This window comes from Podarcis melisellensis (assembly GCF_964234715.1).
Source record: "Podarcis melisellensis genome assembly, chromosome: 2".
NCBI classification, from domain to species: domain Eukaryota; kingdom Metazoa; phylum Chordata; class Lepidosauria; order Squamata; family Lacertidae; genus Podarcis; species Podarcis melisellensis.
In genome coordinates this window covers 86,705,068-86,718,041 of record NC_138529.1, presented here as the reverse complement: position 1 = coordinate 86,718,041, position 12,974 = coordinate 86,705,068, and the positions used below count along the sequence as shown (strand labels likewise).

Here is a 12,974-nt window from a genome sequence, read left to right as displayed (position 1 = left end):
GAAAGTGGTTGGTTTTTCAAATAACTCAGAAGTCAAGTGGGGCTTTGTAGGTCGCAACCAGTCAACGAAACGGTTTTTTTCTCCATACAGTTAAAACTGCTCCAGTACTCTGGCCAGTATCCAAAGAGCTATTTCAGGCATGCCCAATGGAGATTTTTGATTCCCTCCACTTTTAGGCAGAAGCCAACCCCAACTACCGCAAACTGCTTTTAAAATCCTCCTTGTCTGAAAAGTCATTTGCCCTATGGCAAGGATGGGAAAACATTCTTATGTTGAAGAAACACTTGGATAAAACCCTATTAGGCAGGCAAAATTACCGGTAGATGAACAATTCTTTGGATCCAAGGCATTCTCAAAGAATATTGTGAACCCATTCAAAAAATTTTGCCATAATTACCTGCTCTGAAAAAAGAACTCAGAGGCCATAAAAGGGTCTTTATTTATTTTAATAGTATAAACCTTCTGTAGGCAGAAATATTAAGCCACAACAATATAATGCCACATTTAGACAGCATTTAATAAAATGCATAAGCATGCACTGCAATACTCTATATACACACACAACAATGCAAATTTCTCTTCATGACTGAAGACATTGATTAGATATAAAAATTCAGATAAAAAAAGAACATGCTATTTTAAATGCTATCACATTTACAAAGCTGATTTCACAAAATAAACTGTGAGGAAGCAACAGCTTTTGTCAGGTTTTAAACCTTGTATTTAAAAAAAGAAGATACAGAGACAATGGACAATGAAAAGCACAGGGTTACAAAAGATACCCCAGGGAATTATCACCTATCTTGTGGCAAATAGGTTAGCTTTAATAAGAGCTTAGCGCTTGAAGGGTTTTCCAAATACATACAACAATTATATAATGGATAAATATGAGCAGTTGTTTTGTTACAAAACTATTGGGAACAATGGTGTTATTTAGAATTAGTGGTTAGTCACAGAAGTCTTTTCGGCATATGAGTTCCATAGATACTGCAAGTAAATATACTGTATTTTGGTCAATAGACTACTCAAAACTCCTCCAGCCTTATGGTAAGATTTCCATTTTTCACACCCCTGCCCCTCCAAATGTGGTACAGAAAGCAAAAGTAGCATACTTGTTTCCAGAAACAGCTTAAATCATCCATTTACCAGAATCAGAAATCGGGTTAGTACCTCTATTACAGGGGATTGTACCTTTTAAGGAACAATTAAAAATGGGGAAATCATTTTATGATGGAAGTCTTCTATTCAAGAAGACTTCACTTTAATTAAAGCAAACAGAGTACCGATTGTCATAACACTAAATCAATGGAGCTTTCTGCCAAAAATGTTTCAAAAACATCCACAGCTGAAATATCTTTTTTTTAAAAACAAACAAACCCCCCCACTATGTACATTTATTAAGCAGCAGGTCAGGAAATGGAAGCTGGGCAGAAATGCTTCTCCAAGGATTGCATGCCCAATATAAAGGAGCATTTATGAACTTTACAGTCAGAACTCAAATCCTGCAAGTACAAGACTAGATGCAGGAGCTAGATTGTATGCAACTACTAGGAGCACTCCTTAGTTCACCAAAACTTTTAAAAGATCAGACCTAGAGCACTGACCAGTAGGAAAATGTGTGGAGATCAGGTCTTAGACTGTATAGGCATCAGGAGGATTGTTAAGGTGGTGAAGAGAACAGAAAGCTTCATTTTCCAAGAATTAACTTTGGGCATAGTTCTTCCTAATGTTAGTACAATACAGTTGTACCTTGGAAGCTGAATGCCTTGGCTCCCGAACAAATTGGCTCCTGAACGATCAAAACCCGGAAGTGAGTGTTCCGGTTTTTGGAAGCTGAATGTCCAGCACGGCTTCCGATTGGCTGCAGGACACTCCTGCAGCCAATTGGAAGCTGCGCTTTGGTTTTCGAATGGTTCTGGGAGTCGAATGAACTCCCAGAATGTATTCTGTTCAAAAACCAAGGTACCTGTATGTGCAGTGATCCTCACAAGAGACCAATTTCTCTTTCCCTCTCTGGATGTGGAATGATGTGGATAGGGTGCCAAGGCATTGTGGAAAAAGCAAAGTGTGTAACACCTCCCAAGTCCTCCATCAATCTCCTGCTGCCCTCCATGCCAAGCATGTTACTTCAATTCCAAAGAAAGCGAAGATTGGATGATGACATGGGAGGCACACACAGACCTGCCATAGCCTATAATATCTTGGCTTCCTGCTTGGGTGTATGGCTCTCATCCACACATGCCAAAAGAGGAAAGGGAGAAATGTCTCTTTCTTGGAATGTCGACGGAGATCTTTCAATGTACCAGGAAGCATCTTGTCCTTTGTTTACTTCACAAATCTACTACTCTTTCATTAAAAGAAAATGTCTCCCTTAAAATATGTTCACAATTATCTCGGACCACACTCTATATGACTCATGCATGCTCAGCTAGCTGTCATTCTTGACCAACTGTTTCTATCTGAAACCAAAGTTTCTTCCATGGGAAAAGGAAAGAATGCCTAAGCAAGCCAGAGTAACTATATAAACAGGTTTTAGGGAAGGTAGGACAGTAAGAAATATTGTCTGTAACACACAAACTATTTTCCTGCACAGGTTATCTGGAAACCTTCCATAGACTTTCACTAGTAGCATAAGACAATTCCTATAAGCTTGTTTGTTTGTTTTTAAATTCCTTTTAGTGGTCTGTCTCTAAAAAGAAATGTATTTATTTGCCAGGAAAGATATGGTGCCATGTATTACGTAGCTAGCAGATAGTGACATTTATGACGCTACTCCTGCAGTTTGCCTTATGCTCAGTTACACTAGATGGTTGTCAATACAAAACTACACACATCTGTTGTGCAGCAACCTTGTTCCTTCTCATTAGCAACTTCACGGGACGTACAGACATTATAAACACAGTGATGAAGCTTTACATGCTTTAGAAAAGAAGACTGTATATATATTTTGAAAAAAGCCAAACCTTTCAGAAGAGTTTTAAAAGCCCCCTTTGCATGTGTCAATAACATAGAAATGTTTATGGTCCACAGATGCAATTCACCAAACACTATCACTGCACAACCTCATTTCATTTCAACAGGGCTTGGGTGTATTTAGAAATAACATGTGGAACTATTAAATAGTTTCAGTATTTAAGAAAAAGTGCAAATACATCCTGGGTTTAGAAACAGGTACCTACTCTACCAAGGAAAGTGAGATGCAAATAATCATACCAGGACTGAGCTTTGAGCAAGAAATAGAATTTAGGAAGCTCAATCTTTGCAATGCATTTATAAATCTTTTTTTTTGTTAACATATAGAAATCTGATATATATGATTACATGACTGTACATAGTTCTATATACATACATACACACTTTATATTACACTGTACATAATATACCAGACTAAGTTAGATACAAGCACATAAAACATCATACACACAAATAAATATGGCCGGGATCCAAAGCACTTCTTTAGGGGAGCTCAAGAGCTTGGGTAGACCTTATTTGACTCCTCCCCCATCAAAGGCATATTCTTCCTCCCTCCAATGTTACGTCACAAGTTGGTTCTGAAGAAATAGGAACACCTACAGAAACATACTTTTTAAATTATGACTCTCCTTTCACAGGAACTATTTGCAGAACTCAGAACCATTGTAACTCATGGCAAGTGAAGCTTTGGGGGAGAACATGATGTTAGTTAGCTTGCCACATAAACTCTCCTATAATCCACTGAGGCTGCAGACTAATAGACATGCATGTCTAAGTCCCTCTGAAATCAATTAAACTCAAGATTGCCATCTTATTTAACAATTGGCAGGGCACACAGTGAATTTGTTTTAAATGCTTATGTTTCCAATCTTGTAGATAGATAAATACATGTATCTTACTGATCTCAAAACGAAGTTGCTTCCAAGGATGCTTACTAAGTAACCCTAGACCAGGGGTCTGCAACCTTTAAGACAAAAAGAGCCACTTGGACCCGTTTCCGAAGAAAAAAAAAACCTGGGAGCCGCAAAACTCGTCATTATAAAAATAACTTTTTTGTCACTTTTTTATTATTTCTTTGTTTGACCCCTCAGAATTACTCCTCCTCATAGAAATAAACGTTAAATTAACAAGTTACCTTTTTGTGTGTGTGTTCTTCACTCCCCTTGAAAACAGTGACCAGCGTATATGCCCCCTTTCAATGCAGTGACCAGCGTACATGGCCCTTACAATGTAGCGGGCGGGTGGGCGGGAAGGTGACGTCGGGACGGTGCGTGACTAACACACATACTGCCCCCATGCGTCGTCACAGCCAGTACAGCGCCCGCCACAGTGGGGAGTGTCGGGGCGCACAATGCGCCTCTTCCCCTCGCTAGTTTCCGCCCCGGAGCCGTGGCAAAGGTGTAAAAGAGCCACATGCGGCTCCGGAGCTGCGAGTTGCAGACCCCTGCCCTAGACAATCTGAACTATAATCAACAATGAGCAATTACATACACTTTTTTTTCCTTAAGAATATGCAAGCTAGGCTAGATGGGAAACAGTGAATGAGAAAACAGGTGCCTTTTAGCAAAAAATTAAATATTGAAATATTTCATAGCAGTCATTAAATGACACTATTTAAAAACAGTACTTCAGCTGGATCCAAAATAAAGCAAAACTAAATTAATTTAAGGTTTGTGGATCAAGCTGTGCAAACCTGCAACACAGAGATTTCAGTGTAGCAGACATCACTTTTAAAAGTATATGCTGCTCTGAGTTTTATAAGAAATCATTTTTGGTCTCAAAATTGTACTAAAATTATTTTTAGGATATTTTATCATGTAAATTACAAATTTCTTCATTAAAAGTGCACACTCAAGTCTTGACACTATACATACTCCAAAATATATGATTATATCTTAATTAGTTTATACCACAATAGTATAGTAGGTTCATCATGCTGTGTCTTTTGTCATTTATATTTAAGACAAGAGTTGATTAATTTTAATTATGATTTTGACATTGTATTTTCTTTACTGAAAGACGTTCGGTGCTCACAGTACTATTGACTGCAAGTGCATAAATTATTTTAGGAATAAAGTCAGAGCTAAACAGTAAGTCAAGGAAACACAACACTGTTTCACTTCCTCTGAAGCAGTTCTTGTGTGAATTAAAGGAAGTGACACCCAATGTTGTCTGTCTGCTTGCACAAGGGTGCTTCTGGATTCTCTTCTCTACCCTCCAGCCCCCTATGCCCCACTAAAAACTGCTCCAGAGGGCCTCCCAATTCTCAAAAACAAGTTTTGGAGGTTTGGAATGGGGGAAAGGAAGAAATAGCCCACTGTGCAGGCCACTTGCATTACATTGTATCTCACCCTGTTTTTTAAACATTTTTAAAAGTAGGAAGTGTAATTGATTTGGATACACCCAGGAGCTTACTAAGCGAATCATCATTTATAGTAGTGTAGTTTAATGATCTCTGGGGCTATGCCAGCTTAAGTAATCACTGAATTCCTTCCTGAAATGTAGGTTATAAATGAAGATTCTTATGAATGGGGATAAATAGGTGACTGAACTGTGCCTGGTCCTGTAAGACATCCCTCCAACATTCCACCAGAGAGCTTAACTAGAAAGACAAAAAACAACCTTGTTGGAATATGATCTCAAATGAAGAGCAATCTGACAAGTTGTTTTCATGTGATTAACAACACATTATCTTAAAAATAAAGCAACACAGATCAAACAGAAAATGGCCAGCCCCTGGAAGCATTTTGACAGGTCACGACACATTTCTTAGTACTCCAAACTTTAAAAAGAATCCACAAAATTATGTTATGGGAGCAGGGAGTCCCTTCATGCATGATACCTTTCCTATATAGAGGTAAGATCTGTATGGAAATATATTTCCATGAGACTTGCAAAGTGGGGAAATCATTGAAATGTCTATTTTGTCAAGAGTTATTTATGTGTGTTTGGATACAGTAGAACAAAGCACACCTTAACAGATGCAAGCATGTGGTAATGGGCAGCTGTATGATACGCATGCAGCTGACTGCACACTTTTTGCTACAGAATTATGCCCAGGTATAGAAAATGCCATGTGCAAAGTGGCTCAGAATATAATATGCTGTATTGCAAGTGGAGGTTGGAAAATGGCAAACAGTGCAATTCAAACCAAAGATTCTCCAGGATGAGAGAGTTGGCTTTCCTAGTTGAGTGGCTAAACCAGCATAAGTCCCCCACTCTGGCTCAGCCAGGGCTCAACTATCATAAGTCCCCCCAAAGGGACATGGCAGAGCAAGGGGAGACCTATTCTAACCCCCTTTCAACTGGGCCATGTGACCTAGCAACCTGGCATAATGTGACAAGTGAAAAAGGTGGCGTCAGTTGAATTCCTCCTGAAAGGAGTTTGGGATGGGGAAACTCAAGCTGTTTTAAGTTACACTGACTTACCATAGCTAGGGATTGCTCAGAGCAGCTATAATCCTGGGAGTAAGTTTCACTGAACCCAGTGGAACTTTCTCCTGAGTAGACACATATAGGATCTGGACCGTAAAGCAGAGTTTCTAAACTTTAAGAAAAAGACTAAGCCTCAAATTCTGAAGTAACCACAGTACTGGACAATGTGATATGCCAAAATAGTATTCTCAAGTGTCAGACAGAATGAATGAGTTTGAAATTATAATGTACTAAAGGACACATTTGCTGCTTTTGAAACTGATAGCATCCTCATCACTTAGCGACTGATGCAGCACAATAAAAAGGCATCTTATGCTACAGCATTTATAAGTAAACAGCACCAGGCTTGAAAATCTCAATGGTTACCCTTTACAAAGCCAAGAAGTTAGAATGCTCTTTTCTAGTGTGAATAACTTCTACTGCATCTTATTCAGCTGACAGCAAAGCCATAAATTTTGTGTCACTTAAGCTGTAAACATTTAGTAAAGTTTAACTTCAAATAGTATAGAAATCTCATGGAAAGGATCACATTATTAATAAACACATACAATTGAAATTTTGTAGCATAAATGATTGTCTCCCACAGCTCTTCCATGTTTTCACAGAAATCACTAGCATATGACTGCATTTAAAACACAATTATTCATTTACCCTGAATGCTATTAATCACTTACCTTGCTCATACAAGCAAGAGGATGACAAAATCATAGCTTTAACAAGAAGTGCTTTGAAAGTGCTGATAATGACTACATCCTGGTAATTTTAAAATATAAATTAAAATATATAAAATATGGGCTTGGATACAAAGAACCCTTAATCAAGTGGAAAGCACTCCTGCTTGCTCAAGGGTGAGTGTGTTGACAATTTTCTCTGCCAGCTGCAACTTTCCATGTGGCACTGCATAACACTCATTTCATGAGCAGAACTCCACCTGCAGTTCTTTGGATCCAAGCCAGCGTTCATAAGTATTCTGATATTATAAAACCTATTTTTGCTCACTGATAATTTCCAAATAAAAATTTTGCTCAGCAATTCCCTGTAACCAACCCTTTCATCAAAAGGCATTAAAGTATTTCTTCTGGCAGAAGTGAATCCTAGAAAAAGCGTTTTTTGCAGGTTTTAAAATCTTGTTTTTCAATGTTGATAGGAATAAGTTGTTCTTTCAATGTGGAAAAGAATAAATTTAACAAGAAAAGGGAACATGATCAAAATATTTATACACAATGCCAAGGTTAATCAGTGACTTATGATTACTTGGTTGATCTGTGAAGACGCACTGATCTCTTCTAGGAAGATGAGCCTGTTATTTGGCCATTATATTCTGCTGTTTCCATTTTCAATATGTAAGGGATGATACTGTCTATTGGAACATTTCCAATTAGCCCAGTAAAAAAGAGTTCTTCAGTAATGCTAGAGCTCATCAGTCTAAGTGCTGGCAGGCGAACTAGAATCCGGGCTAGTCTGAAATAAGAAGACAGTAGTATATGAAAAGGTATACATCAGGTTACCAGTTTGGCACCCACTTATAGCAACTTGATTAGGTGAAAAAAGAACAGAAGAAGAGCTTGCTGAGTCAGGCCAATGGATCATCTAGTCCAGCATCCTAGAACCCTGAGCTTTGTAACAGGGGTTTTTCCCCAGGAGATGGGGGGACGGACACACACACAGGAATATACAGATATATTTATTTACAACCCCCCAAAATAGAATTTATGATACAGGCATAGTGCTGTTTCCCTATCCTATCTTGAGAAGCTGCTTGAAACAGAATTAGCATAGACAGTTAGTAGTTTCACTGTTCCATTCATTTCTGTAGAGATAAATAGGAGCCCTGGTAGCTTAGTAAATTAAATGCAGTTTTAAAAAACACTGAAAAGGGAGATATGCAGATGAAGCACCATGGGGCAACTGATCCCATAACTATCGAAGAGCAGATGGATTATGAAATGATTCAAGTTTGCCAACATGTTTTACAAATATTTTTAAACAGCTCACAGCAACCCCACTGGCTTGGGAGAGTTCAAATAATTTTTAATCCAATTTTGTGTTTTCATACCTATCTGACTGTTTTTTTGTTTCGTTGTTTTTTTTTACAATTAGAGAATAACCTCATAAATGTATGAGGTTCTAAAGGTAACTATTTACAAGAGCTTAAAACCATATTCTGCTTTTATATATGTAGCAATAAGACCATTATTTTTAATCTAAGTTTTCAGAGTTTTAACAGCTTGTATATATTATTATTACTCACAAATCCGAGGCTAACAACACTAAATGTTGTTACACTTTACTTGTGGATTTTATCATCACTGGACACCTAAGCCAATTCAGGTCCCAATGGGTAACAGAGGGGGAAAAGAATACAACTCAGCACACATCAACTTGGAAACAATAGGAATTACCGTATTTTCTGTCCCATAGGATGCACCTAGTTTTTTGCGGGGGAAATAAAGGAAAAAATGTTTTCCTTTATTTCTCCCCCAAAACCAGGTTGTGGGAACAGCGGGATGGCAGCGCTGCGCCTCCCCACTGTCCCCCGAGCTTGTGGGACTGGCCGATGTCTGCCTGGCGCGAAGGGCGCTCTGCTTCAGGGCGCACCGCACGGCAGGCTGCTATCCGCAGCGTGGGGAGCCCTGCGGGACCTCCCAGCGCGAGGGGCGATCTGCTTCAGGGCTGCCTAGGCTGCGGATGTCTTCCTGAAGCCTGGAGAGCGAGAGGGGTCGGTGCGCACCGACCTCTCTTGCTCTCCAAGCTTCAGCGAAAGCCTGCATTCGCCCCATAGGACGCACCCAGATTTCCCCTTCATTTTTGGAGGGGAAAAGGTGCGTGCTATGGGGCGAAAAATATGGTACTTCCAGGTAAGTGCAAGAGAGAGAAAATACCTGTAAGTATCTTCTGGATATGTTTTTTGAACATAGTCTTGTAACTCCATCTGAGCTTTCTCCTGGAATTTTTCTATTTGGCTGGAGCTTGTGAGACCAGGGTGATCTAAAGAAAACACAAACATGTCATTGTGCATTTACTTGTATCAAAAACATGACATTTATTTTTAGAAAGAATCTTCTGTTGAAATACTTCCAGAGGCAATATATGCTATCGCATGACTTTCTGCTTTCCACAGAAAATAAGCAGGTTGGCCTCTACACAAAATAAATAGATACAAATCTGACATTAGAAATAGTAATATTTCAGTCTCTTGGGACACTCAAATGTTTGTGTGCCATTTATACATTCTTTTAAAGTTATTTCAAAATATTTATATACTGGCTGTCATGTAAACATTATCAGGTAATGTACAAAAGTAAAAACAATGAAAATATAAAAAGGTAAAGGGACCCCTGACCATTAGGTCCAGTCGTGACCGACTCTGGGGTTGCGGCGCTTATCTTGCTTTATTGGCCGAGGGAACCGGCGTACAGCCGGTCATGTGGCCAGCATGACTAAGCCGCCTCTGGCGAACCAGATCAGCGCACGGAAACGCCGTTTACCTTCCCGCCGGAGCGGTACCTATTTATCTACTTTGACGTGTTTTCAAACTGCTAGGTTGGCAGGAGCTGGGACCAAGCAACGGGAGCTCACCCCATTGTGGGAATTCGAACCGCCAACCTTCTGATCAGCAAGTCCTAGGCTCTGCGGTTTAACCCACAGCGCCACCCACGTCCCAAATGAAAATATACAGTAGACTAAAAACACAAAAATATTTAATATTCTTCACTCTAAAGTCTATTCATGATAAGAAATGATTACTATACATGAAACTGGGAGACAAATTACAGAGTTAAATATCAGGAGATGACTGCACTGTTAATTTGCTTCTTAAACAGTACAAATTTATTGTAAGTGGGTGTAATAGGTAATAGCATTTTCCTTTATAATTTTTAAAATTAAAAGCTACCAGACATATTTCTGTTAATATTCCACATCCAATACAAAACATTGTCAGCTTTGCAAACAAAGCCTTCTCCCCAACTTTGTATGTCCTGCACAATTCAGCTCTTTACTCAAAATCAACAGCGGAGGGCCAGTTTTGTCATCAAGTATTTCTTCTGGCACAAGGACAGGTAATATCTCTGCAGACTGCATCCCACGCTATTAATGCTTCCTCCTGGAAAGCCTAAGTTAGCACAAGTGGTGTGCAGGCTGTAGAAAAACTGTAGCAGACTTGTTGCAATCCACCAGCCTTACACTGTCTGCTTTAGGGTTATCCTCAAGTGTATTACTGAGTATTTCATAGAATCATAGAGTTGGAAGAGACCACAAGGGCCATCGAGTCCAACCCCCATTTCATGCTGCTGGGATTATTCCAGATGTGGACAGATGAAATAGCAGCAAAAAGGTGGATTGATAATACAGCTTTTAAGAAAGCGTCTGGCTAATACTTTGATATTAAACATAAGTAAATCCCAATAAAACCAAAAGGAAAAATAAACACAAATATGTCAGTTAATTGAACTGTATTATGAAGTACCTTCATTTGTAGCATTTTCTTCAGCATTGGATTTAACTGGTGTCAGAGTATTACCCTCTTGTAAATTGAGCACCAAAACAGAATTTAAGAGAAGGGAATAATTACCAAATGCCTTACCAGGACTAAAGAGGACTATAGCTTTAAGGTAAGCATATTCATATCCATCAATATCAAGCTTAGCCATGCTATTACAGAACTCCTGAAGCTTCCAGATGTGTTCCATCACTTGTTTTATTCGGTCTCCGGAAAGTTTATCTACAAGTAGACATTACACATTCTCTTAACAGCGCAAAACTGTAAGTCAACCAACTATCTAGACTTTTTCAGATAACAACCAGTTTTAAACTGTTCAAACGTATGCAGTCTTTCATGGGAAAATGTATCAAACTGCTAAATTTCATTCTTTTTTCCACATGTCTGGTTACTCAGTGAGTTTTAATTTGTAAACCAGAAACTTCCGTATGTACTGAATTACAGAGGCTTTGGAATATGACCAAATGTTCAATGGAGACCTAAGTGACTGCCAAGTAACCTAAAATGCATTACCCAGACAGGCATGTTATCTAGTTATTTGAAAGACAAAGCTTAATGTAATAATGACTGATAGTTTCCCTCTATAAATGCATATTTAGAAATATATGCTTTATCTAGCAGACTGGAATCAGCAGCTTACCCTCAACTTTTGAATGCTTCATAGATTTAATTGAATGTTTCTATAACTCTCCTCCATATGCCAGAAACTTACCCCTTGCTATTTTGTTAACAGTGTAGACAATCTGAAAATTGATGAAGCAGTGTACGAGGTAAGGAGGTGGTTCTAGTTGGGAAACTATATAATTGGTGCTAGGCTGAAGTGTGTAGGGAAAAGATGGCATGGGTGTGATAACATTTCAAGACTGTCCACTCCTTCATGCTATTTTCAATTCCTTCTTAAAATGGTTGAGGAAAATTCAATCTTTGTTGTAATTTATCAGAATTTAAGAGCACTTGACATTTTTCTTTAGATGATAAGTATAATGTCGTGGAGTTTAAATTGTAAAGGTTTGTGGAATGATTCCTTCTCAGTATGAGGCATTTTTTTGGTCTTTATATTGCAACATTTGCATTTATTCAAGTCAATGAAGAAGAGCGGAGTTGCCATTTGTAGAAAAAGATTCTGAACAGAAAGCTGCCATTCAAAAACTAGTTCCCCATTTTCCTCTGTTAAGAACTGCATGCTGCATGACCTATATATAAAATAAGCAAAGTTCACTATTACCTAAATATTTTCCTTGGCCTGTGTTGGTAATAATTGTAGATATTTATGACTCTTCTGCCACCATATTGAAAACCTTTAATCTACATTTGTTAAACATTGCACAAATAGCAGGCTGCAAGTTGTCCTTTTCTCTTGATCAAAGAATAGCAATGATCTTGTTGTTTAATCTAACCTACACCCCAAACCTTGGGGCAAGAAACATTGCTTTAATTATTCTATCTATCCATGGCCTTCAAAAATTGGTTTAACTCAAAAGGCAGTGCACTACAACCATACAGTTGCAGCAAGCTCTCTTATCTACTGTGATCCTTTGCTTTCCACGAGGCCAGTAATTTCACTGTGCCTGTTCTTTCCACAAATCTGGGATGCTGGAAAATCTTACAGCCCTACACTTAATCAAACGTAGGGCACCTACCTCTCCATGGCCTCTGAATATCCTGCCTCTTTCCTTGCCCAGAGGAACTACATCAGTTCTGTTGTTTTTGAGGGCTTTGCTTGGGGGCGGAACCTGCCTATTATAATTAAGTTTGAAAGGATTTAACAAATTAAATCAGTAAATGTTGGTAACTGCTAACTTTATTTTTCTAGAGCCATAACAAGCACAACAAGACAGCCAAAACCAAACCCATCATACTAAAAAGTTCTCCTGTAGATACATGAGCCTGCAACTTAATAATATAGTATTACTGTTCTAGCAGATGGTTTTTGTACAACAACTGATACTTCTGTTATCTGCTGGAGAAAGACAGCATTCTTGGGACAGACTCTGCTATATCCAGAAATGAAAGTAGGCAAGAACAGAAAGGTATGGAATTCCAGATGTACATTTTGCTCATGTTT

The 12,974-nt window shown here is 38.7% G+C and overlaps 1 protein-coding gene across 7 annotated transcripts in view; it reads right to left on the bottom strand.

Annotated features, from left to right (window-relative positions):
- Positions 1 to 7,608: 7,608 nt before the first annotated feature.
- NR2C2 (nuclear receptor subfamily 2 group C member 2) overlaps positions 7,609 to 12,974 on the bottom strand; it is a 33,000-nt gene continuing 27,634 nt past the window's right edge. For 4 of the 7 annotated variants that reach the window (XM_081902239.1, XM_081902243.1, XM_081902240.1 and 1 more), the window contains 3 exons: positions 10,994 to 11,131; positions 9,291 to 9,396; positions 7,609 to 7,869 (listed from right to left, as the gene is read on the bottom strand). In XM_081902239.1, coding sequence (XP_081758365.1) covers positions 7,695 to 7,869; positions 9,291 to 9,396; positions 10,994 to 11,131 — 419 coding nt within the window. In that variant the 3' untranslated portion in view covers positions 7,609 to 7,694. Of the gene's footprint in view, positions 7,870 to 9,290; positions 9,397 to 10,993; positions 11,132 to 11,434; positions 11,653 to 12,549; positions 12,647 to 12,974 lie in introns of those variants that run through there. The other 3 variants (XM_081902242.1, XM_081902244.1, XM_081902245.1) reach the window with 3 other exon arrangements.